Source organism: Anolis carolinensis, chromosome 6 (genome assembly GCF_035594765.1).
Source record: "Anolis carolinensis isolate JA03-04 chromosome 6, rAnoCar3.1.pri, whole genome shotgun sequence".
NCBI classification, from domain to species: Eukaryota; Metazoa; Chordata; class Lepidosauria; order Squamata; family Dactyloidae; genus Anolis; species Anolis carolinensis.
Window position 1 is genome coordinate 22,740,189 of NC_085846.1, and position 26,227 is coordinate 22,766,415.

The 26,227-nt window shown below is 40.3% G+C and overlaps 1 protein-coding gene across 6 annotated transcripts in view; it reads right to left on the reverse strand.

Moving 5' to 3' along the window:
• The window catches only part of ppfia3 (PTPRF interacting protein alpha 3), an 87,369-nt gene that overhangs the window by 27,602 nt on the left and 33,540 nt on the right, over nt 1–26,227 (reverse strand). For 3 of the 6 annotated variants that reach the window (XM_008113587.3, XM_008113586.3, XM_003222688.4), the window contains exons 3-14: nt 16,470–16,571; nt 14,987–15,151; nt 14,245–14,319; nt 13,104–13,184; nt 10,106–10,324; nt 9,183–9,329; nt 7,351–7,485; nt 7,095–7,178; nt 6,320–6,451; nt 2,874–2,936; nt 1,939–2,018; nt 1,478–1,622 (exon numbers count right to left, since the gene is read on the reverse strand). In XM_008113587.3, coding sequence (XP_008111794.1) covers nt 1,478–1,622; nt 1,939–2,018; nt 2,874–2,936; nt 6,320–6,451; nt 7,095–7,178; nt 7,351–7,485; nt 9,183–9,329; nt 10,106–10,324; nt 13,104–13,184; nt 14,245–14,319; nt 14,987–15,151; nt 16,470–16,571 — 1,428 coding nt within the window. The remainder of the gene's footprint in view (nt 1–1,477; nt 1,623–1,938; nt 2,019–2,873; nt 2,937–6,319; nt 6,452–7,094; nt 7,179–7,350; nt 7,486–9,182; nt 9,330–10,105; nt 10,325–13,103; nt 13,185–14,244; nt 14,320–14,986; nt 15,152–16,469; nt 16,572–26,227) is intronic. The other 3 variants (XM_008113588.3, XM_016994647.2, XM_062957024.1) reach the window with 3 other exon arrangements.

Consider the following 26,227-nt stretch of genomic DNA (forward strand, 5'->3'; position numbering starts at 1 on the left):
ATGGAAACTGAAATGAAGGTTTGCCGACTGTAGTGGCAGTCACGCATTGTAATACTTAATATGACCCCAGATTTCTTTCTAATCAAACGATGCCGACTCTAGACTAGCCTTCCCAGCTTGGTGTCCTTCCATGATACCGCACCAATTATTCATTTATCTATTATTTTTATTAAAATATCCCTCTCTCGCCCTCTCTTATGAGATCTCAGGGTAGGATGCAATCAAAACAATTTAAAGCAGCTCAGCATCAAGACTACAGAGTAATTTAAATTGAATCAAAATATATTACCTAAATACCCAAGAAAAGACTAGAACAGCTAGAACCCAGTTTTTGTGTGCATTCAAGTTGTTTCCAATTTGTGGCAATCCTTATGGAGAAGGTGTTTTTTTGACAATATTTATGTGGAGTGAGTTTGTCTTTACCTTCATCTAAGGCTGAGGGAGTGTGACATGATCAAACTCACCAAATGGGTCCCCATTTTTTTAATCATGCAGAAGCGAATTGGGTCGCTTCTGGTATGAGACAATCGGCCGTCTACAAAGACATTTCCCAGAAGATGCCTAGATGTGCTACCATCCTGCTGGGAGGCTTCTCTCATGTCCCCGCATGGGAAGCTAGGGCTGACAGATGGAAGCTCACTCCGTCTTGCAGATTCGAACTGCCAATCTTCAGGTCAGCAGTTCAGCCAGCACAAGGGTTTAACCCATTGTGCCACCATGGCCCATGACCAAGTGGGGATTGTAGTCTAAGGCTCCATCTACACTACCATATAAAATCCAGATTTTTGTTTTGTTTTGAACAGGATTATATGGCAGTGTAAACTCATATAATGCCGTTCAAACAGATAATCTGGATTATATATCAGTGTAGATCCACCCTATCACTCAAACCACCACATCACACACTCTCTCTTAAACTCTTCTATGTGTAACAATATTAGGCCCCAATGACTATATTTAAAAATCGCGTATTAAAAAGTCTTTAAGAAATGGCCATATCATGAAGTATGGGCCATATCATCTGATAGGCATTACAGGGCAAAACATTTGAAGGGCACTATGCCTGGATTGACATTGCCATATAAAATTCAGATTATCAGCTTTGAAGCGGATTATATGGCTATGTAGACTCATATAACCCAGTTCAAAGCAGATAATGTTGATTATTTGCTTTGATGATCTGGATTACATAGTAGTGTAGATCCAGCCTTAGTTGCAGAAGATGGCGTTTGACTCTGTCAACAAAGGGCCCTTCCAGACAGGCCCTATATCTCAGGATCTGATCCCAGGTTTTCTGCTTTAACCTGGATTATATGAGTCCCCACTGCCAGATAATTTGGGATAAGCAGAAAACCTGGGATCAGATCCTCAATATAGGGCCTGTCTGGAAGGGCCCTTAGAACTAATTCCCCACCTCCATCCCGGGGAGCTCTTTTTCCGGTTGATTCCACATCAGATCAAGAATTCAATCCCATACCTTGGTAGCTTCATCCTTGACAGTCCAGCGGCCCTTCTTTGAACGTCTTGCCACTCCAGCACTGCTGTAATGGTCCACGTGGGCCCCCACGGGCAGCGTGGGTGCCTGGGAGTAACGCAGCTCCCACGCGCTGCCCGGCAGAGACCTCCGTGGAGCAGGAAAAACAAGACTGTGAGCAAGAACGACCAAGGAGCCCTTTCCCACCTTGTCTTGAACCCTTCTCCTATTGGGGTGTCCAGCACTGAAGGACTCTTCCAGGCACCCAATATACTGGGGGCAATAAAGCAGATTTACTTTTCATCCCAGCATGGATGGACATTCCCATTGCATTAGGGGTTGGAAGCTGCATGAAAGGGGTCTCCTAGGAAGATAACTTACTTTCCTCTGTTTATGACTAACTAACAGCCTCCCCACCCATCTCAGGGGAAAACAAGATGAGGAGAAACTGAATTGGTTCTTACCGGGAATAGGTAGAGACTGGACGTCCACGCAACTGGTCAATCTCCATTTGCATCCTCTCAATCTCAGCCAGCAGCTGCTCCTGTAGGGGCAGAAATAAAAAAGGCCAAGTTAACCTCAGAGACTTCCATCTCATCTTCTTCTAGAAATGACTTTTATTCCTCCCTTACATCTACATTTCTCCATGCTTACCCCAAACTCAGAATACCCTCAGATTTTTGCAAAAAAGTAAAAAAATACTGGTGGGAGATCCATAAAGAGATGGAGAAAATACTGCAAAAAAAAAAGTTCGAGCTAAAACCAGAATATTTCCTACTAGGAATTACATATTTCCAGATGGACATCAATACAAATAGGCTATTCGTATATCTAGCAACTGCTGCCAGGATCTGCCTAGCACAATTATGGAAAACCCGTGAAACTCCTGCCTTGGAAAAATGGTACCTAAGAGTGATAGACATAAAAAACATGGACATTTTGACACAAATAGTATCACAGAACAATATAAAAAGGCAGAGGACAGATTGGAGCAAAATGGAACGATATTTAGAAAAAATAAACAATTAAAGAAACAAATAAAGAAATTTATTAGTAGAACATTATAGAGCAGGAAAAGACGAAAATACAAGGCCAATGGAAGCAAAATCTCCAATGCTGGAAAAAGAAAAGATAGGAAGAAAATGGGACCTGCTAAGCAGAGGACCTGGAAGACGCTAAAAAGACGTTTTTGTTGGGGGATTTTTTTTCTTTTCTTTTCTTTCTGGAATATATCTCTGACTCTCTTCTTGTCTTACTTAGCCTATTTTACACAATGTTTTCCCCTACTTTTTATGTATTAATAAAAGCATAAATAAAAACTTTTTTAAAAAAAAGAATACCCTCAGATTTGGTTAATCTCACAGTCTCTGCCAAAAGTCAGTTGCACTCAAGGCCTCACCTTATTTGCCAAGAGTTCATCCTGAACCTTCTTCATGTTGGCAATTTCCTCACTCAGGGTGTTCTTAATGGGAGGAGAAGAAGTAGAAAAGCTTTAGTAAGACCAAGAGCATCAAGAAAGAGCCTCTTCCTTCCTGAGTCCCATATTTTTTTATCCTTTTCTACCAAACAGAGGAAGCAATGATGCATGGCTCAGGATAGAATGGTAGTGTTGCATGTGGAATTCTGCTATGTTGAGTCAGCTTTTGTTGCTGTTAACTGCCCTCAGGTTGACCCTATGAATGAGAGATCTCCAAGCCAACCTATCATCAATAGCCCTCCTCAAGTCTTGCACACTCAGATATATGGCACCCTTGATTATGTCTATCCAGATTAATACAGTCTTCCTCTTTTTCTCCTGCCTTCTACCTTGCCAAGCATTATTGTCCTTTTTTATTGAGCCACGTGGTCTCATAATCTGCCCAAAATATGACTGTCTAAGTTTAGTCATCTTGGTTTCTAGGTATATACCCTATATTGACTCGGGTATAAGACGAGGGTGGAAAATGCAGCAACTACTGATAAATTTTAAAAATAAAAATAGATACTGATAAAATTACATTAATAGAAGCTAAATGTTTTTGAATATTTACCTAAAACTGTAAGATAAGTCTGCCCAATTCTGATTACCGTATATACTCGAGTATAAGCCGACCCAAATATAAACCAGCCAGGACTCTCATCTATATATATAAAAGAGTGATGGCATCACGGCAATTCACAAAACAACAAAAGTACAGGCCCCCCAACCTCAAAATTTGACAACACAACCCATCATCCACGCCTCAAGGTTGATACAACAAAAAGAAAAGAAAAATAAAGTCCTAATTAGAGGGAGAACAATAATTTTTTTTATCCAATTGCTGCCAGTTTAGAGGGCTAATCTCTGCCCACTTGGTTGCCTAGCAACCAGCCAAGGGACAGCCAGGTTTCAGTTAGGGGATAGGCAGATTTAGGCCTCACTGAGTCTTCTTCCACAGATTATCTAATTTGCACTGGATTATATGGCAGTGTAGACTCAAGGCCCTTCCACACAGCTATATAACCCATTTATAATCTTATATTATCTGCTTTGCACTGGATTATCTTGACTCCGCACTACCATATAATCCACTTCAGTGTGCATTTTATACAGCTGTGAAGAAGGGGCCTCAGATAATCCAGTTCTGAGCAGATAATATAAGATTAGAAATATACAGTAGAGTCTCACTTATCCAACGTAAACAGGCCAACAGGATAAGTGAAATGTTGGATAATAAGAAGGGATTCAGGAAAAGCCAATTAAACATCAAATTAGGTAATCGTTATACAAATTAAGCACCAAAACATCATATTATACAACAAACTTGACAGAAAAAGTACTTCCATGCGCAGTAATGCTATGTAGTATTTACAGTAGAGTCTCACTTATCCAACACTCGCTTATCCAACGTTCTGGATTATCCAAAGCATTTTTGTAGTCATTGCTTTCAATATATCGTGATATTTTGGTGCTAAATTCATAAATCCAGTAATTTCTACATAGAATTACTGTGTATTGAACTACTTTTTCTTCCAAATTTGTTGTCTAACATGATGTTTTGGTCCTTAATTTGTGAAATCATAACTTAATTTGATGTTTAATAGGCTTATGCTTAATCCCTCCTTATTATCCAACATATTCGCTTATCCAACATTCTGCCGGCCCGTTTATGTTGGATAAGTGAGACTCTACTGTACTGTATTTACAAATTTACCGCTAAAATATCACAATGAATTTAAAACACTGACTACAAAAACATTGATTATGAAAAGGCAGACTGCGTTGGATAATCCAGAAGATTGTATAAGTGAATGTTGGATAAATGAGATTCTTCTTTAATATGAAATAATTACTGGGATAGAATAATGCAGAACAATATAATCTCTAAAACCAGGACAGTAAATAAACAGGGGAATTCCACACAGGAAACAATCAGGGCCAGCTAACACCTCCCAACAAAGTATTCCCATCCTCAAAGTCTGGCAAATCCTCTGTTTTCTCAGGGCCACAGACAGTAGAAGCACATAAAATATCGCAAACAACACCACTCTGAAAACAAGGGAATTCCAGACAGGAAACAATCAGGGCCAGCTAACACCTCCCAACAAAAAATTCACTCAGGGAGGAAACAGCCAGGCTTTAAAGCTACAAGGCCATTACATCCTAATCATTTTTCCTAATTGCAGCATTCATACTTGCCTCCAACAAACAAAAAAAACCAATCAGAAATATTGTATATTCACAGCCTTTAGGAAATAATATCCCCTGATGGCGCAGCGTGTTAAAGCGCTGAGCTACTGAACTTCTGGACTGAAAGGCCGCAGGTTTGAATTGGGGGAGCGGAGAGAGCCCCCACTGTTAGCTCCAGCTTCTGCCAACCCAGAAGTTCGAAAACATGCAAATGTGAGTGCATCAATAGGTACTGCTCCGGCGGGAAGGTAACGCCGCTCCATGTAGTCATCCCACATGACCTTGGAGGAGTCTACGGACAACGCCGGCTCTTCGGCTTAGAAATGGAGATGAGCCCCAACCCCCAGAGTCAGACACGACTGGACTTAATGTCTGGGGAAAATCTTTACCCTTGACCTTAACTACCACCAATTCCTCAATACTTTATTTCCCATACCACCATACTTCGCCACAGCAACGCGTGGCCGGGCACAGCTAGTTAGAGTATAAGCCAAGGGGGGCTTTTTCAGCCCTTAAAAAGAGCTGAAAAACTCAGCTTATACTCAAGTATATAGGTACTTGATTTGCATTAGGAGCCATTTATTTGTATTTTTAGTCATTCACAATAGAACTCTTCTCCAGCAACACATTACAAATTAATTGATTTTCTTCCCCTCCACTTTCTTTACTGTCCATTTTTCACAACCTTACATAGAAACTGAAAATATGATGCCATGGATCATCCTAACTTTAGTATTCAATGATACATCTTTACACTTTAGGATTTTGTCTAGTTCCTTCATAGTCCAAGTCCTAACATCCCGATTTTTTGACTGTATTCTTTATTCTGACTAATGGCCAAACCAAAATATGGAAATATATTTTAATGGCTTCATTACCTACTTTAAAATCATGTAAATGATCGCTGGTAATTATTGTTCATTTCTTAAAATTAAGCTGCCTTTGCACTTTTTTTCTCAACTTTCTTCAGGAATCATTCCAAGCCTTTACAATTTTCTGCTAGTAGTATGGTGTCATCTGCATATCTTAAATTGTTGAGATTCCATCTTTCAATTTTCAAGTCTCCAGTTAAACAGATAGCTTAATAAAATATAGCCTTGTCTGCAAGAGGCTTCTTCCTAAAATCTCTTTTTCAAAATCAGATTTATTATACCATCTCACACATACTCATCACCCACATACATAAACATACATACCTTCTCCTCCAAGGCTCCCATCCGTTCCTTGAGGTGCAACTGAAGACGCTCATTGGATTCAGAAAGCAGCTTATCTACCGTTTCTGAGAGCCTCTTGTTGTGCTCATCATTCATTTTTTCCCTTTGGCGGGCCTATTATATATATATATATATATATATATATATATATATAGAGAGAGAGAGAGAGAGAGAGAGAGAGAGAGAGAGAGCGAGCGAGCAGAAGTCAGTAAAGTGTACAGGACATCCCTCCTCAAAAACCACTGGAACCCCTTTCCCAGGAAGGTCTCTTATTTGTTATATTTTCCACTGGCAAAGGCTTAAAAAATTGAACAGACTTCTGAGAACTGAGTGTTTTCAAAGAAATGGCTCTTAATGAGGGCATGGTACTGTTTCCATTTTACATATTTAAATTGTTTTCAATGTTATTGCATTGTGTTTAAATCTATTTTAATGTTTATGTTTTATACATCTTAAAACTACTGTATTTGTTTTCATTTGTAATCCCAGTTTTGGGAAAGGCAGGGTATAAATACAGTTAATAATTATGTTGAGAATACTAATATAGAATGGCTTTGTAATTGTGCTTTAGAACAATGAAATTACATGCCTTCCCCCGCACACACCACAAAACAAAACACCCATCCCTCCACACCCCCACTAATACTAATAATAGCAGAGAATATATACTCCACCACAGAGTTATGGTCTTTTCCACCAACTACTGTTGGCCTAACTGCTCATCAGACCCCTTTCCCAGTTCCCAACATCTCCTCACCCGCTGCAGCTCTTGGTTCTTCTCTTCCAGCTGAGCCTCAAGTTGACGTAAGCGCTCCTCAAAATTCCCATGGCGTTCCTCTGCCTATAAAAGGTGAACAAGAGGATCAAGTTGTGATTTTTCCTTTTCTTGGTAGCTCAACCATGTGACAAACATGCACTCCATTCTATCCTTTGACTCAGCTGATGTGTCCCACCAGTCACTTCCTTTGTCCCCAGCAAAGGCCACTCAATCTCCTCTCCACTTTGCACAGTACCTTGTTGAGGGCAGCCACCCGCTGGGCTAACTGAGCCTCTATCTCAGGCAAGGTCTCAGCTTTCTGAAGGGTCTGCTGGAGCTTCTGCTTGGCATCTTCCAACCAATCTTGTAGCTGCCTGTTCTTTTCCTCACTCTGTATGAACGAAAACATTACAGGGCTTAGTCAAGAACAGATCCCCATGCAATGACTTAGAATAAATCATCAGTGATGACTTGGATGGGAAAGTGTAGAAAGTCATGTGCATGGTAGTATTAAGGAGAAACGTAAGGTAACCTCAGCTGCCTTTACACCTAGGGGGTCCTGCTAGAAGTGAGCTCTCTCAAGTCCATATATAGGAACTAGAGAAGGAAACTATGAAAAGAAGTTTGGAGTCTTTGGAGAACTTGAAGCAATAGACCAGGGGTCCCCAAACTAAGGCCTGGGGGCCGGATGCGGCCCTCCGAGGTCATTTACCTGGCCCCCGCCCTCAGTTTTATAATATAATATATTGTATATACATATAATATTGATAATAATATTATAATGTAATACAATATAACACTAATAATAATACCATATAATAATATTAATTATATATTCTTTATTACATATAATATTACTAATAATATTACAGTATAGTGGTATAGTTCAATACAGTAATATATAATGCTAATATTGTGCTATGCTAATACAGTAGAGTCTCACTTATCCAACACTCGCTTATCCAACGTTCTGGATTATCCAACACATTTTTGTAGTCAATGTTTTCAATATATCATGATATTTTGCTGCTAAATTCGTAAATACAGTAATTACTACATAGCATTACTGCGTACTGAACTACTTTTTTCTGTCAAATTTGATGTATAACATGTTTTGGTGCTTAATTTGTAAAATCATAACCTAATTTGATGTTTAATAGGCTTTTCCTTAATCCCTCCTTATTATCCAACATATTCGCTTATCCAACATTCTGCTGGCCTGTTTATGTTGGATAAGTGAGACTCTACTGTAATATAATATATTGTATGTACATATAATTTGTAAACCACTCTGAGTCCCCTTTGGGGTGAGAAGGGCGGGATATAAATGTAGTAAATAAATGCAGTAAATAAATAATAAATAAATTTTAGACTTAGGCTCACCCAAAGTCTGAAATGACTTGAAGGCACACAACAACAACAACAACAACAACTACAACAACAACAACAACCCTAATTAACTTGACTATCTCATTGGCCAGAAGCAGGACCACACTTCCCATTGAAATCCTGATAAATGTATGTTGGTTAAAATTGTTTTTATTTTTAAATATTGTATTGTTCTTTCATTGTTATTGTTGTTGTTGTTGTTTTTGCACTACAAATAAGACATATGCAGTGTGCATTGGAATTTGTTTGTATTTTTTTCAAATGATAATCCGGCCCCTCAACAGTCTGAAGGATTGTGGACCGGCTCTCGGCTTAAAAAGTTTGAGGACCCCTGCAATAGACCATTAATGACTAATACATTCATTACACACATGTTGTCATGGGTTATAACACACCTCTTTAGATGTGCCAGGCATGTAAATTTCAAGCCATAGGAGAGGTGGGCAAGAAATAAAACTATGATATTATCATCATCATCATCATCATCATCATCCCCAGTGGAAAATCTCAATCATCTGGATCTATTATCTAGCAATGAGTAGAAGTTCAGGTGCTGTGTATGGAAAATCCAGGATAATACAACTAGCTACATGTATAGTAAAGGATGCTAAAGGCAGTCAGACAGTAACAGGGAGGTAATGAGAATGGCCACAATTCACTGATTAGGAAAAGACAACCAAATAGGGGGGAGGGACTCACTTGTCTGTACAGTGATTCCTTACTGGCCAGTTCATTCTCCAGCTTGTCATTGACGTCATGTAGAGAGGTTGCCTCCCTCTGAGCACTCAGGTAGCGTTTCTCTAAGGTGGTGATCCGTTCTTCCATGTCCTCCCGCTGGGCCAATGCCTGTCACAGCCGCCACACAAGAGAAGGAAATAATGGAAAAGTGACACGAGGGGAGGAGGCACAAACACTACTCTCCCACCCATTATTCCAAAACACAGGAAGATTATCACATGGATTATCTGTGTTTTCTCACAACTGCCTAATCTGTCAGTGGTGGAGGAAGAAAAGGAGATTTCAGCAGCAGTCACTAGATGATTTTGTTTTCCTGACTCTATTGCCACAACAACTTTTTTTTTTTTGTCAGAAAGAGCTTCCTATACATTTTCTTCGTCTACTCCAGAATATTCCTTCTGATATGGCTAGAAACACACAGTGTGCCATACGTGGATGTCTCACTGGTTAATGGAGTGACATGACAATATAACTTGATGTGGTATTTTCAATCCCATTTTCATAATTTCAAATGCCAATGTTTACCTTTTTAATGCCACAGTACATTTCTACCATGTGAGCCAATCCATCAAATTTAGTCTTACTCTAAGACTCTTCATCCAGTAATTCTGCCATCAGAGGGAGGGAGATTTTTGTTAGAATCTAGCTTTTGTATGGTCAATCTCTCTTATTCTACGAGATTAAAATTCGTCTCCTAAACCAGTAACAGTGAGTGCTTTAAGCTGAAACATGCTTGCAACTTTAGTCCCACTTATTTTGCATTTGGCCCTGTCCACCATCAGAATTCAACCCTGAAGTCTCTGTAACTGAAGTCATGGCCTAAAAGAAGGGCCCTATTGTTACCATCTGAATTGGGGAGCAGAGGATCAGGCATTGTTATTTACCTCCTTGAGGTCTCTTTGCAACTTGGCGTTTATCTCCTCAGACTTGATGACGTCCCTCTGGGCTGTGGCCAGCTCTTCTTCCAGTTCTGCCATCTGCCGGCAGAGCATGGTGAGCCTCTCCTTCAGCTGGGACAGCTCTCCGCGCTGGCGCTCCAAGACCTCCTCTAGTTCAGATTCCCGGCCACCGCGTCCCAAGTCAAGCGAGCCAGATCCATTGGCCTGATGAACCAACAGAGGGGAAAGGAATTGTTCAATGCTATAAGTGTTGCACTTGTTCACTTTCTCAACATATGGGCCCCTTGATTCTTCCAAAACGACATAAAGAAGTGTGAGTTCTTGCAATATTTCTCCTTGAATTTCACTGGTTGTTACTCTGGTCCTTTTGTTCCAGTATGCTTCAGAATTGAAAAGAAACCCACTTGAGGGTGGGAACAAAATGTTACAGTTGTTGCTGAGAATAGTCGGGAACAACAAACATCTTCTTTGGATAGTTTTAAAAAACTGTAGAATTACTGCAACAAATCCTGCAACCCCTCAACACATTTGCCCACTTGGAGGAGTCCTTACATTGGGCTGTAGTTTGCTAATTAATAGCTGTATCTTCAATGTCACAGAAATGAGGGACAGGACTGTCTGAGGTCACTGAAGTTATATGATTCAGTTTCTTTTTCTAATTCCTAATTTAGGATCAGCTGTAACTACAACAGCCAGATAGTACATGCTAGAATAATGTGTTTGGGAAGTATCCTTTAAACTGATTTGTGTGTTGCTCTGTGTCAGATTCAGAAGCCGAGACAGTTTAATTTACTCTCTTCTGCATCTTAATCCTTTCCTTTTTCTTGTTCAGAGCTTGGGAAAAATTGTTACCCACTGGGGTAACAATCCAGAGAGAACTCTTCTCTAAGCATTCCAGATCCTAGGAGCCCCCAGTGACGCAATGGATTAAACCCTTGTGCCTAAAAGGACAATGGGCTCCCCTAAAACTGTAAAGACCAAAATCCACAGTTTGTGGTAATATGAAAATAATTAAACAAATTCAATATATATATTACAATAACATATATCCAGAAAACAGGACATCATCACCTGACCAATGGATTAGCTGTATAAACAATGGTTTGAGCCATTTCCACTCTATACTTGCCACAGAATAAAACTGCTTGCAGAGTACATGGTTCAATAGAGACAAGCTGTGAGTACCATAGTCGTTTTTTGGGTTCACAGGATTTATATTCTTTTATATATGTTGTATTATACATGGCATAATGTAATACTACCTTTAGCCACTATCTATGTCCCCTTAGGATCCACCTATCCAGAAAACTGCTGGTGAATTTCTCAAAAGTTGAACTCTTTCTGTTTATTTAAGTAAGTAGAGTGCCTGAATATACTTTGTTGTAAAAAAAAATTTTTTGTAAACTTTCTTTACAAATTGTTTGATTGCAAGTATATATTTATGATATGTATTATTTGTAGACCCAACCGCCTGACGAAGACTCCTGTGAGTCGAAACCGGTTGCAGGTTTGAGTCAAGTTATATGGGAATTGGAGTCTACTCATATATAATAAAGAACAGAACATTTACTCACATGAAAAACTTGGCTGTATACTTCAAGAGAGGAACTGCTGATTTCTACTTATATCCAGAAAACAGGACTGTCCCAATCGCATATATGTTATTGTAATATATATATTGAATTTGTTTAATTATTTTCATATTACCACAAACTGTGGATTTTGGTCTTAAACCCTTGTGCCGGCAGGACTACTGACCGAAAGGTTGGTGGTTCAGATCTGGGGAGCAGGGTGAGCTCCTGTCTGTCAGCTCCAGCTCCTTGCGGGGACATCAGAGGAACCTCCCACAGGATGGTAAAACATCAAACATCTGGGCACCCCCTGGGCAACGTCTTTGCAGACAGCCATTGTCTCACACCAGAAGCGACTTGCAGTTTCTCAAATCGCTCCTGACATGGAAAAAAATTCTAGGTCCTCCCGCATAATTGCAGGTTGACCATAGAATCATGTTGGAGGTTCTAGAAATGTCTAGAGAAGTGTTTTCTCAGATAAAAGTATGGTGTTTGTCATTTATATTTCAATCTGTGTAACCCTGTGACACCATCACCACAAATATGGAAGGACTACTGTAGATTTTTTTTTTAGGCAATAACAACTTGGGGAGAAAAAGGAAGAGAGGCTGATAAAAGAAGAGGATATCTTATAATCACACATCAAATATGACAGTCCTCACTCCTGAATACACATTTCTGCAGCTAGAGAAAACACGTAAGCCAACGCCACGCCATCAACCTGTTTGGTTTTAAATTGTCAGGTTTATCCCAGCATGAAATAAACTATAGTTGATGTTAGGAAATGGTGCTGAACAGATCTGGACACAGAGTGCTTTATTTGGAATGCCAGAAAGAAAGTGCAACGTCCCATGTACAAACATTCCCCTAGAGCACAGCAATCCCTCCCTCCCAAAATCTGGTTTCCCTACAAGACACCGCTGAGCTTGACACCGCTCTAGCTTGTAAACCTGATGGACTGGAAGACTTCCTGAATCAAATAGTTGGCAGGCTAAAGTGGCCTTTTGCAGAGCCAAGGAAAAGTTCAAAAAGCATTGACAGTTGAGGAAAAAGGGAAAGAACGAAAGTGACACTGAAGACCATTCAGAAGGAAGGAGGGAGGAAAGCATTTGTGATAAATGGAAGGGGTGACTAGCTGAACAAGAAGACAGAGGCGAGCAGGAAGAAAGGACAACACCAGAATACAAATTAGAAGACGAGAAGCCCAGTAGAGTTGAAGCCATTCAGAATGAAAAAATAACCATGGAAGATGCTTCCATAGCTCAAAATATAGAAGTGAGAAGTGCCCACTCCTCCTGCATAGGATCATCGTGTGCTGCCATGGTTCCAATAAATATATCTACCCCACTCCTCCTATACTTTCTTCCCGTATTCCCTGATTTACTGCAAATTTCCTTTCTTGCATTACTTACACAAATCTGACCGTCTCCATCTTTGCTGGGATCATCTAAACCAGATCGGCGTCGGGCAAGCTGCTCGCGAAGGGAGAGAGACTGCAGACAGGGGGGTGGAGAAGACGCAAAAGGATATGTACGCATATTTAAAATGAAATTAAAATGAATGAATGGATGACAGGTAGCAATTGACTCTGAAACAAAAATATGTGCTTTCAGCCATTGCACAGGGTGTCTTCTGTTCAGGGAATATATCGCTCAGAATAAGTTCTGGTTACTATACTGTAACAAATGAAAACAATGGGTTGTGTGCATTTTCTGGGCTGTATGGCCATGTTCCAGAAGCATTCTCTCCTGATGATTTGCCCACATCTATGGCAGGCATCCTCAGAGGTTGTGAGGTATACCATAGATTTGGGCGAAACGTCAGAAGAGAATGCTTCTGGAACATGGCCATACAGCCCGGAAAATACACAACAATCCAATTATTCCAGCCATGAAAGCCTTCGACAACACAAATGAAAACAGGTTGGATCCAGACTTAACTTGACACTAGTTGGATTTACATTTCTATGACTAACTCAAGTCCTAGTGATTTTAATAAAACCAGGGGGTAGATGTCCCTACCTGCTTACCCAGGGGACTGGTAGTGACCCTTACATAGATAATAGATAGATAGATAATCTTCTGGTGTCCTCCATATTAACCTTCTCCCCTCTTTCTGATATGTGAGACTTTTCAGAACAAGCACATATGCTGGGGAAACATTTCCGTGGGATACCTTCCTAACTTCTTGAATGGGAATCAGATGGCATCTTACAATCTTGCTGTTTGAGGTCTTTCAGGATAAATTATTACCTTTATGTCATAATAGATTTTGGTGAATTTCCTTTTGCTATAATTGCACATTCTGTGACAGAGCCAAATTGATTCTGGGTAAGCATTTTAAGGCCTGCATACCAGGAGTGGGTGAGGTGACTCCCCAAAACACTGACATTTACAATGCCACAATTATTTTATTCATTTCAATCCATCATCTTTTTGAAATTTCCTTTGAAGCCCTGCTCACAGGAATGTCCTATGGTCACACGTCTGCATGGCAAAACATCTATTTGTGTCATCCTGAAATGTTATCCTACTACAACTAACTTTTTCATACCTCCTGATTGGACATCTCCAGTTCTTCCTCCAGTACTGCGACTCGCTCTAATGCTACACGCAGCCGTTCTCGAACCTACCAAAGAGAGGCATTAATCAACGCAGGCAAAACAGTAGAGAAACAACTAAATCACCCCCACTTCCCTTTGTTCCATATCCCCACCACCTCCTGTGTGTTGCTTTCAAATTCTCCATCAATGTTATTATCATACCAGGGAACAACCCAGACTTTTACTCAATCACATACTGCTTTCCATCAGCAAAAGGAGCCTGCTTGTACTTCCCCCCCGGCAAACAAAACTCTGGATAATGGCAGAGTAGATACACTTAGAACTTCAGTATACAGTCATACCTCCACATTTGAAGTTTTGACTTTTGCAGCTTTGATTACTCACAGATTTGGTAAAAAAAATGATCTCTCTAGGAATATCTATGTCCTCCAGTATGACTGTACGGTCATCTTCCTCCAATGCAATTCTATGGTCAATTTCCAGCAAAATTGACATATTGAATTGTTCTGAAAGACTTAGAAATTTCTAGAGAGGTGCTCTCTTAGATAATTTTTTTTTAAATTTGGAGGTTTTTTTTTTTACTTTCAAAGGTGCCCTCTGTCCCTAATCCCAACAAATGTGAAAGGACAACTGTAGATACAAGCGAAGATCCTCCATGCTGCTTGGCATCTTGGCCAAATCTCCTCCCTAGCCCATCCCTTTTTCCTTGCCAACCATCTGCCCTGTCTTCACCTTCTCATCCAGGGCCTTGTGATGTTCAAAGAGAGACTTGAGGGCCTTCAGCACCTCCACTTCGCTGGAGACCCCAGCCGGTGACTGGGCTTGACGTTTCACCACCGTCATGCGGAGGGAGCGTTCGTGTCTTGAGACAAGGCATTCTAGGTGTTCTAGCAGCAGCTGGGGAGAGACAAGCCGAGAAGGGACTATGGCTGCATGTCTTTGGAGAGGTACCCTAACTTCCACAGCACTAGAACAGCATGGAAAGATGCTTCATGTTTGGCTTCTGAAACGTATCCTTCTCTTTTTCTTCCCAAAAAGCCACCAATCCCAAAGAGAAAATTAAATTTAGGACTGGAGTTAGAATACAACATCCAGTTTTGTTGTCATATGCAATGACAGAGTCTGCCACCCACTGGAGGAAAGGATAGCCTTCCAAATATCTAATTTCCACTCCCATCATCCCAAACCACTACGCATACTGGTGGGCACTGGTTATTCAATTTCTGAAAAGTTATAGACTGAAGGCCACCATGGATAGATAAGCCCATCTATCCAGTGGAAGGAAGAGGGAAGAAATGTTCTTACACTAATGAGAAAGTTGAACAAAGACTCAAAAGAGCTCTTTACACCAAGCAGTAAAATAATGAACTCTTAATGAAATGCTACACATCAGTCTTCTACAGCCTATCGTCCTCCAGATGAGTTGGATACAAAGTTCGTCATCACCAGTCGGTATAATTTGGTATGCAGAGAATTATGGGTGGTGTAGTCAATAACTCATCTGGAGAGCTGTTGAGTAGAGCTACTGTAAAATACCTTTCTGTTTTTGTTTGTAGCATTCTAGGAACATAAAACCCCCAATGCAAACTTTTCAGCTTCCTTCTGCAACTGAATTCTTGAGTAAATTTTGCCCAAGAAAAGAGAGACCATTTGGAGGGATTGGCTGTGGCTGTTTGAGCAACCCCACTTTAAGCAATTTGCATATTTGGTCTTGAAGAAGTAAAATGTGTGAAATGGTCTGACTGATGTGACTGGCAACCCTGATGCACTCAACTTCCCACCATAACCAGAAGTGTCAATTTTTCATCACTCCTTCATGAAATTAACAGCTAAGAGGGAGACACTGGCATCCTTTTACCAAAGGTTTGGAAGAATTCTTTTTTTAAAAACCTGATGTTCCCAGAATCCCCTAGCCAGAATGGCAACTTTGACGTGATATTATGAGAATGGTGTCTCAAAAAAGTAATTTTCCACAGCTCCACTCACTACAAGTCAACTTTAATTCAGGAGCCATGTTGAACATCAGCTATGATCACAGACTGAGATATCTCTCCCATCTTGAGTCTCAAGCTAGGGGAAAGACTCCCACATTTATATATATATATATATATAAATAAATATATCAACAACAGCATGTGAAATATCAGTATCATCCAAGTTCTAGATTTCAAAACAAAGTTGTTTGTCAGCCCTCCACATCCCCCCCCCAACTTACCCGTGTGTTGTTTCGTTCTGCCTTCAGCTCTGAGATCTCTTCTTCACGCTCTGACAGTTGTTCCCGGCATAAGTTTAGCTCCTTAGTAAGTGCAGCAAATTCCTAATGGAAAATATAAGTCATTGTTATGTGGAAAGATAGCAAATGAGACTTAGAGATTCTCTTTTCCCCTCTTGTACTATCGCAGGAATCCATTATGCTGGTGGACAGCAAATCCTATCATCCCTAACCTGCATGGTGAGGAATCATATGAGCTACAGTCCAGCAACATCAGGTAGGACACATATCCCTTATCCCTGTGCAGGGTTTTCTTGAAAAAGTAGAAATGTAAATTCCTCTGGAAAAATTCTTTGGATAATGTAATCTAGATGGATTTAGCATATAGAGTTGAGAAAATACATTCAAGCACATTCAAAGCTTAATGTGGAAATTGCTTTACTGGAACATATGTAAAAATGTAAAAAGAATAGCACCTACTTATATTAAACAAAAATGAATACACCTGAGAGAAGACTGTTTTCTGAGAGCACACAGAAAGAATTGTACTGATGGGTTTTATATTTGCTAAGTTATAACTCTCAGTTTCGCTCACTCTCTGAGCTATTTTTCAGTTCTGGTCCAAGCTGAGAAAAGACTCTTAAGACTATAAAGCTTCCTGTTTTCAGAAGCAAATATCTATTGCACACATTGTGTTAAGCCACAGTCTACTATGGCTACACTGACCATTTAAAGCAGTCTCAAATTGAAATGGAAAGAAAGTGGGTTTATTTATTTATCATGTCAGAAGCGAAACAAGAGTACAAGTTGTAATGTATTTGAAAACACAAACAAAGTTAAAAAAAAACCTTGACATTATACTAAATGTCCTTTGACCAGTAGCTGGCCACTTGGAGTGCCTCTGGTGTTGCTATAAGAAGGCCCTCCATTGGGTATGTGGCAGGGCTCAGGCTGCATTGAAGTAGCTGGTCTGTGGCTTGCTCTTCACACTTGCATGTCGTGGACTCCACTTTGTAGCCCCATTTCTTAAGGCTGGTTCTGCATCTCGTGGTGCCAGAGCACAGTCTGTTCAGTGCCTTCCAAGTCACCCAGTCTTCTGTATGCCCAGGAGGGAATCTTTCATCTGGCGTCAGCCACTGACTGGATTTCCAGGATTTAGCCTGCCACTTGTGGACTCTCACTTGCTGAAGTGTTCCTGCGATTATCTTTGTAGATCTTAGAAAACTATTTCTTGATTTAAGGTGTTGCTGTGTTGGCTGATATCCGAACCGGGGAGGGGCTGGAAATTTCAATGCCTTGGTCATTTCATTGGTGGCTGCTACTTCCCAGCGGATGTCAGGGGGTGCAATGCTGGCTAAACAGTATACTTTCTTTAGTGGTGTGGGGCTTAGGCATCCTGTGATAATGCAGCATGTCTCATTAAGAGCTACATCCACTGTTTTAACGTGCAGATGATTACATACGAAATCCTGGAAACAGTTTGAGGCCTGGATGGTGATGACACAAACCAGAGAGCACTGGTTCACATTAAAGGCTTTCTTTCATGTTCTTTTGTGAGTTTGTTGTCTAGCTGCCACAGTTTGAAGCTAGCTTTGAACTGCATTAATTGCTCAGTGTAGATGGAGCCTGTGTCAGCCATAGCTTGTTGCTTTAGTCATGATTTTTCCCATATGGCTAAATCGCTTGCAACACTGCATCAGTGTCCAAATGGGCCAGCAAAGCTAAGACCCCGAACTGCCCCCTTGTCCTTGTGTCACCACTGTTGCTGCCTAACTGGGTAAGGAGGTCATTGTGAGAACCTGGCCACTGCAGTTGTGTCTGGTGAGTTTTAATAGGGTGTCTGTGTGATCAACAAGGAGGGGTAGAATGATTCCCTCCTTGTTGGTGGCATGACTGGGTCCCCCATTATGATCTCAGTAGACATGACAAGTTATGATCAGGCTCTACCAGAGCCTCTGGTCAGTGAGGAGAGGTGACAGTAACATGAGGACAGCCCATTTCTTTACTAGTCCTGATTGGTGGAAGGGTAATAATAAGCCTTTATTTGTACCCCACCTCCATCTCCCATAGGGACTCACGGTGATTTACACAATGCCACGCAATACTGCCATAACATATATAATACAATACAATAATATATCATTCAGAACACAATAGATAAAAACTGACACATAAAATTAATAAAGGCAAACTCAGTTAAATAGAAAAAGTAAAATAATTATCGCCATAATTAAAAGATCCATACAACAGTTCAGCATCTCAACTATAGTACCTTGATTGTTGTAATGAGTATATTGACAATCGGTCTGTCCAATTAAGAGTCCAAACCAATTGCTGTTGGAAACTCTGAGTAGACTAATCTATTTGGAAGGCATTGGTCTCTGCTTCCAGGAAAATCCAGAGTATGCCTTGTCTTTGCTTACTGTAGAGCAGGTTCGCATTAAGAGCTAAAAGGTCCAGATCCTTTCTGTAAGTCATCATACCGTACATTGTGAAAATTGGTGTTGCCAACTTTGAGTTGTTGTTGTTTTACCTTAGTAAGCAAATTCCATCAGACTCCAAATAACCTGCAGCCATAGTAACTATAAACTAAGGAAGTTATCACAGCGGGATACATTCTGTTTATATAAATATGCCTCCCATATTTTTTTTAGGAGTAAAAGTATACTATATTCACACTGGATGCATAATGACCCCATCACACCCGATTCTTACATTTTGATACTACACTTTGACTCATCACATCACAGAAGGCTGGCTCTACCCAATCCATTCAAATGCTTCCCCACATCACTTTTTATTTATTTTATTTTATTTTATTTGCTAATACTGTGCAGTGACGCAGAGCCGGCCCTAGGTATTTTTCAAGTGTAGGCGAACAGAATTTTGGCGCCCCCCCAAACCAATCACTGAAAAATAAAAGCGTTGGATAAGCGAAAATGTTGGATAATAAGGAAGTATAAAGGAAAAGCCTATAAAACATCAAATTACATTATGATTTTAAAAATTAAGCACCAAAACATCATGTTTTACAACAAATCAATAGAAAAAGCAGTTCAATACATGGTAATGTTATGTAGGAATTACTATATTTGCAAATTTAGCACTAAACATTGAACAGGGATATAGGGCAGTGTGGACTTAGATAACCCAGATAGCCCTCAGTATTAAAAAAACCCCCTCTAAAATCAGGACAATAAATAAAGAACAACACTCTGAAAACAGAAGAAATCCAGACAGTAAACAATCAGGGACAGCTAACTCCTCCCAAAAAAAGATTCTCCCAGGCAAGAAGAAGCCAGGCCTTGAAGCCACAGGGCCATTAAATGCTAATCAAGGTGATTAATTACAACATTCACACCTGCTTCAAAGAAAAGTTCTTTCTCCCACCCTGGACCTTCTACAGATATATAAACCCCACATATCTAGCTTCCAAGTTCCTACAGACCTCACAATCTCTGAAGGCCCCAAAGGTGGGCTTGCGTGGTGCGAAGGTGGGTCTGCACTGGCCGGAAGGCCCAGCGCGGCCGCTGGAAGGCCCGAAAGAGAAGGAGGTGGAGAGTGGTGCCCTCCTCCCAGGACGATGGTGCCCCCGGGACGATGGCGCCACAGGCAAATGACTATTTTGCCTTATGGTTGGACCGCCTCTGCAGTGACGTAACCTGGAGGTTTCGAACTATTCTTGCAAGGTTTTAGCTGACAGAATGCCTACCGATTTTACGATCACACTTAAAAACAGTGCCTCTGGACTGTATTAAATAAAAAACACAATTAGAATCCCATTTGCCATAACTCCTTTTCTGTGACGTTTTGCAGACAGATTTGACAGATTGTGGATGGAATGGGAAAACATCGTGTGATAGGACCTATTCGGAATTGCATTCAAAGAGTCTCAGAAACAAAGTATATCCCAATGTGATAAGATCCTATGAATGAATTGGTTTTGATGGCCTTTCTTGTGGGCTAAACACTGCACAATCATTTCCGATTATAGCATCCAAATCAGGTGCAAATTACAGATATTATGAAACAGGAAGGAAGAGTGAATATTAAAGTATACAATGCGAGGGGAGCAGAAAGACACATGTGGAGCTCAAGGCCTTGATAGAAAAGGCTGTGTTTTCCAAAACTGGCCAATGGCTAAGAAATGGTCCTGACCACAGATGCAAGTTGTGTATCCTCTAGCTATAGCAAGAGCAACTCAATTGAAGACTTGCATATCTAAAATTACAGGATTGAAAAGAATGATTGCAGGTTTTTGTTTTGTCATATTGAAGCTTGAGGTTCCACTAAATTAAAATAATAGGGAGAGGAAAAATATAATGTTCTTTAAAAGCATCCCACAGACCTAGCTTTGGGGGCTCTAGTATGATGTTCATTTCAGACAGAATACTGTCCAGCCACTAGATGGAGACATCCATATGGCTTAAGCTTGAGAGCCTGCCTTATCTAGAACGTGGCAACATTTACTTTTTTGTAACATCCAGAATTTCCCAGGTAGTATTGCCAGAGGGCACAGCCAGCATGGTGTAGTGATTTGAATGTTGAACTACAACTACAGAGATCAGAGATCAATTCCCTGCTTGGCCATGGAAACCTACTGGATGACCTTGGTCAAGTCATATGCAAGTCAAGACCCCATGAAAGGGTCACCTTAAGAGAACTATAAATTGGAAAAGATTTGAAGGCACACAACAATTACTAGGAATCATGGTCTAAAAATCTCTTAAACTGTGAGTCCTGACACCACATGAGGTCACTTTAGCTTAATGTTGGGGGTCACAAAAAATTTGGTAACAGGAAAATATTTCTGAATGCCACCTAGACATTAACACAAATCTGTAAGCAACAATGTGTCATGTTTACAGTGGGCTCTGCAGACAATGCTTCAACTATACTTCATAACAGGAAATCATCCTGTTTAGGACCCTTCCAGACAGGCGCTATATTTCAGGATCTGATCCCAGGTTTTCTGCTTTAATCTGGATTATATGACTCTGCACTGGCAGATAATCTGGGATAAACAGAAAACCTGGGATCAGATCCTGGGATATAGGGCCTGTCTGGAAGGGCCCTTAGCAAGCCTTGCAAACGCTGATTTATTTTCAATACAATGTTTGATTTTTATACCTATTTAATACACTTGCATGCCTTGGGTCATGTAAAAATGTCTCGGGTGAAAAGGGGTTGTGAGTGGAAATAGTTTAAGAAGCTCTTGTCAAAAGCTCTGCTTAACAGGTTTTTCAGAACTCACTGTTAATGTAGAACTTCAGAACCAGCATCCACGTCTCTCTTTCTCTCAATGTCTTCCCCTCCCCTCTCTATTTTCCCCAATTTTGTTTAGATTATGTTTGTTTGTTTTAGTTAGTTTCTTTTCAGCATCATGCCTGACCATAAAATCAGACTGGAGGAGATAGAGATTCCTAGACAGAAGCCTCTTGAATGCTTTCTGTAGAAACCCAGTAGGCAGCTTTTTGCTTGCACTGCTGAAGATCTCAAGTGTGCATGCAAATGCCACTTAAAACAAGGCTCTCCGTCTTCTTCCGGCAAAGTGCGCCTCCCACTCTCCACCTTAATGCCTTTGCAATGATTGGACAGATGTATTTACCGGCAATTCATATGCTGATTTAGTCATCTGTCTTACACTTTCCCACATACTTCAGGTGGGTTGTTTGCTTATTTCAAGCATACTGCTTGCAAGTTTATCCAATTTGCTTATTGCCTTCTTTTAAAAAATATTAAAGGTTGAAAAGCTGCCTGGGTGTGAAACATTAGTGATGTTGCAGGTCACAGCCAATCAGTGCTACACACTGCAGATTCCTGACACAAATATGCAAGACTGGTTTTTCTTGAGCATGATCGCAATACTCTTTCCTAGTTTCCTTGATTCCTTTATTTCCTTGTTTTAACTACATTGGCATCTCTGTGGTTGAGTTGTACCTTTTCTTTTTTTCATTTATCATTTTTATTAAAAGTTAGCGAAAACAATAAAATAAAAAAAACAACAAATTAAAACCCCCAAAATACTTGTACGTATATAGTAGGCAATCTGCACATTTTTTTCTTTACAGTGAAAGTGGGGGAACATAAATGGTAAAGAAAAGTAGGAAAAAGAGAAGAGAGAGTTACAAACTGAGGGGAAAAGAAAAAAAAAGAAAGAAAGAAAGAAAGACGACAACAACGGGAAGGGGAAAGTTGTCAAGTTCCGATCTTTTGCATCGAGGTTTGAAAAAGAAAAATGTCCAAAAACCTAGAAATATACCTTTCTTTTCTTTAAAGCAAAACCTCCACCCATGTAATCATATTATTCTTCTTGTTGGTAATCTGGATTTCTTCTTATCTTATTTAAAATGTTCTTTCAATAAAGACCAGTCTGCTGATTTTTTTGGTAACCCATGGTTTCTTTTGAGATGTTGTGTTAGATTGTCCATATTCATGATATCTAATATTTTCAAAAACCAATCCTCTATCTGGGGTACTTCTTTCAGTTTCCAATTTTTGGCATAGATCATCCTAGCCGCGGTCACCAGATAATTAAATGAGTTGTACCTTTTCTGATCTAAGCATGTATTCTGATGTTTTAAATGGCCTTCAAAAATCCTGGAGGGCCAGGAGCCTCCTAACTGAACTTCTGATTTTCTTTCTTTGGCCCTCTAAATTTTGATCACTTTTGCCTTTTGAATGGACAGTTGGACAGTTCCCATTATTCAATCTGATGGCTCTGTGATTGCCATTTCCAAACTCTTGAATGATGCTTATTATTTTTGCCAGAAATGACACTTGTTGTTGTTGTTGCTCATTACCAAGGAGTCAGCTCTGACTTATGATGACCCTATGAATGACAGAACTCCAACTTGTTATTGACAGACCAGGTCTTCCAAACTCAGGATCATGGCTTCCTTCACCTGTTAAAATTTTGTTATTACTTGTTATGCAGCTTCAGACTTTCCTTTCACCTTTGAGCACAGTTGAACATACTTTGGGCTTGAATCCAGTTGCATCATTATCCACAGAGCTCTGCATCCTCTGCTTTTTCCCCTTTCATTCATTGAATGCTTCTGACCTCAGAGCCTTGTCTTCTGGCATTATTGCTTGTTTCAATTAGGATTGGTTAAAAAAAACATTCAAAAGCAGCACTGCCTTTCCACGATGATGGGATTGTGTGCTCCTGTGAGGAAAAAGGCACGCTTTTGTCGGACTGGTACCTTTTCATACTTCAGGTGGGCTATTGCTGAGAAACCAGACTAAATGTGGTGAACAGCTGCTGGGAGGCAGGAATAGTGGGGTTGGTAGTGGTGGAGGATCGCTCAGAGACAATGACAGTGGCACCACAGCAAAAATTTATATGCAGAGGAAGGCACTGGTGAACCACTTCTAAATGTCTTTTACCATGAAGATCCTGAGCTGAAGACTGACACTAATGGAACTAAAGATGTATTTCCACCATAGAATTAATGCAGTTGGTACTACTTTATCTGCCATGGCAAAATGCTATGGAATCCTTTAGCTTTCTCTGCCAAAGAGTGCTTGTGCCTCACCAAACTCCCATGATTCCATTCCATAGCAGTTGAAGTGGTGTCAAACTGCATTAATTCTACAGTGTAGATGCACCATCAATCTTTGTATTTTCTCTTTATATTCATGGGTAAATTATATCAAGCCACAGTAATATAAGACACTCATTTTTGCCCTGAATACAAGTCATCAAGTGTCTGATGGCCCTTCCTGACAGGTACTATATCCCAGGATCTGATCCCAGGTTTTTTGTTTATCCCAGGTTATCTGGCAGTGTGGACTCATATAATTCAGTTTAAAGCAGAAAACCTGGGATCGGATCCTGGGATATAGAGCCTGTGGAAAGGGCCTGAGAAAGCAGGTGGTTGGTGTGTAGCTGTCAAGTAGTCAAGCCAATCCAGATCAGGTCATCTGAGCAAGATGCAGGGAGAAGCACAAAGGTGGTCTACAATTGGTCTAGAGGTCATACCAACAAATCAGAGGTCCAGGTACATGATCCAGCATGAAGTAGAATACAGTACTCCAAAATGTAGCCAGTCCAAGGTGAAGACAAAACAATACCTCCAGGCAACCAAATAAGACAAGTTTGTCTGTACTAAGGCTAAGAGAGAATTGTAGGGATATTCAAAAGCCGGATACTTCAAGGACACAGGTGCCTAATAAGTGCCCAGTGAGGTCAGTGTTTAGTACTTAACCTGCATTGGATCTGGTGTTTCTCCCTCCATTGCTTAAAGAAAGACGGGGTCATATCATCTTCAGCCTCTCTGCTGTGGAGCAGGGTGTCTCAATTCCCCAGCATCCATCTGCTCCGATTCAGAGGGAGTTCTACTATCAAGAGCAGTAGCTTGCTGAGTTTTACACAGGAATGGATTTACCAATCTGCAGTTGGATCAATTGATCTACTCTAACTGGTACCACCAAATGGATATACGCTTGTACCTAGAAATTGCCCTTTGTCCTCTTGGGAAATTGCACTCATTCGTTCAATTCGTGAGTAGCTGGAAATTATTTTTATCCTTCCTACCTGTGGTATAAACAAAACAAAACCTTGAATTACATAAATTATAATATATTTCCTAACCCTGAACTCCTAAACTGCAGGGCATTCCAGGGCCCTGTGTCCAAAGGACAGTATGTGTGTAGAGCAAGTCTGTACAACCTGTGGTCCTCCAGGTGTTTTGGACAAGCCGGCTAGGGCTTCTGGGAGTTGAAGGCTCAAATAGCTGGAGGGTCGCAGGCTGTGCAAGCCTGGTGTAGGGATTCAAATGTTATCTCCACACAGAAACCCAGAAAGTGCATGTATTTTGCAACAAGTCATTATAATGGGGGCTAAAATGTCTTGCCACTATGTATAAAAGTCTAAAAGTATAAGAAGATCTATACTGGATTAAACCAAAGATCTGCCTAAACTCACAACATCCAGTCAGATACCTATGGGAGTCACCAAGCAGAACATTAGTGTAATAGTAATCTCTAGAGCATGTTCCTCAGCAATTGGTATTGAGAGGGATCCTACCTCTGATACTAGAAGTAATACTTAGCTATCAAGGCTAATGACTACTGATAGCTTTATCTCCCATTCATACACCTCCCTGATTTTATCACTTTATCTCATAAGACAACACTCCTGTCCTAGGATGGATCTACACTGCCATTACTGTACACTGAATCCAGATTATCTGCTTTGAACTGGACTATATGAGGCCTCATCTACACAGCCATATAAAATTCAGATTATTCACTTTGAACCGGATTATATGGCAACATAGACTCATATAATTCAGTTCAAAGCAAATAATTTGATGATCTGGATTATATGGCAGTGTAACTCCAGTCTGATTCTACACTGCCATACAATGTAGTTCAATGCAGATGTGGATACAGAAACTGGATTATATGGCAGTGTTGTTGGGGTGTATTTTGTTTCTAAGGGCCCTTCTACATAGCTGAATAAAATCCCACATATTATGCTTTGAACTGGGTTATATGGCAGTGTGGACTCATATAACCCCGTTTAAAGCAGATATTGTGGGATATTCTGCCTTGCTATTCTGGGTTATATGGCTGTGTAGACGGACCCTATGTCCCTATACAGTATGACCCCCATATCCCTGACCTGTATATGTAGTTTCATTTATCCATGTCTAACAAAACATGCCCATTTTTACATGTTCTAAATTCTCCAGTCTAACTCTATGGCATTCTTGGGCCAGAACTCCTTCCTTTTACTATTATTCACAGTTTCA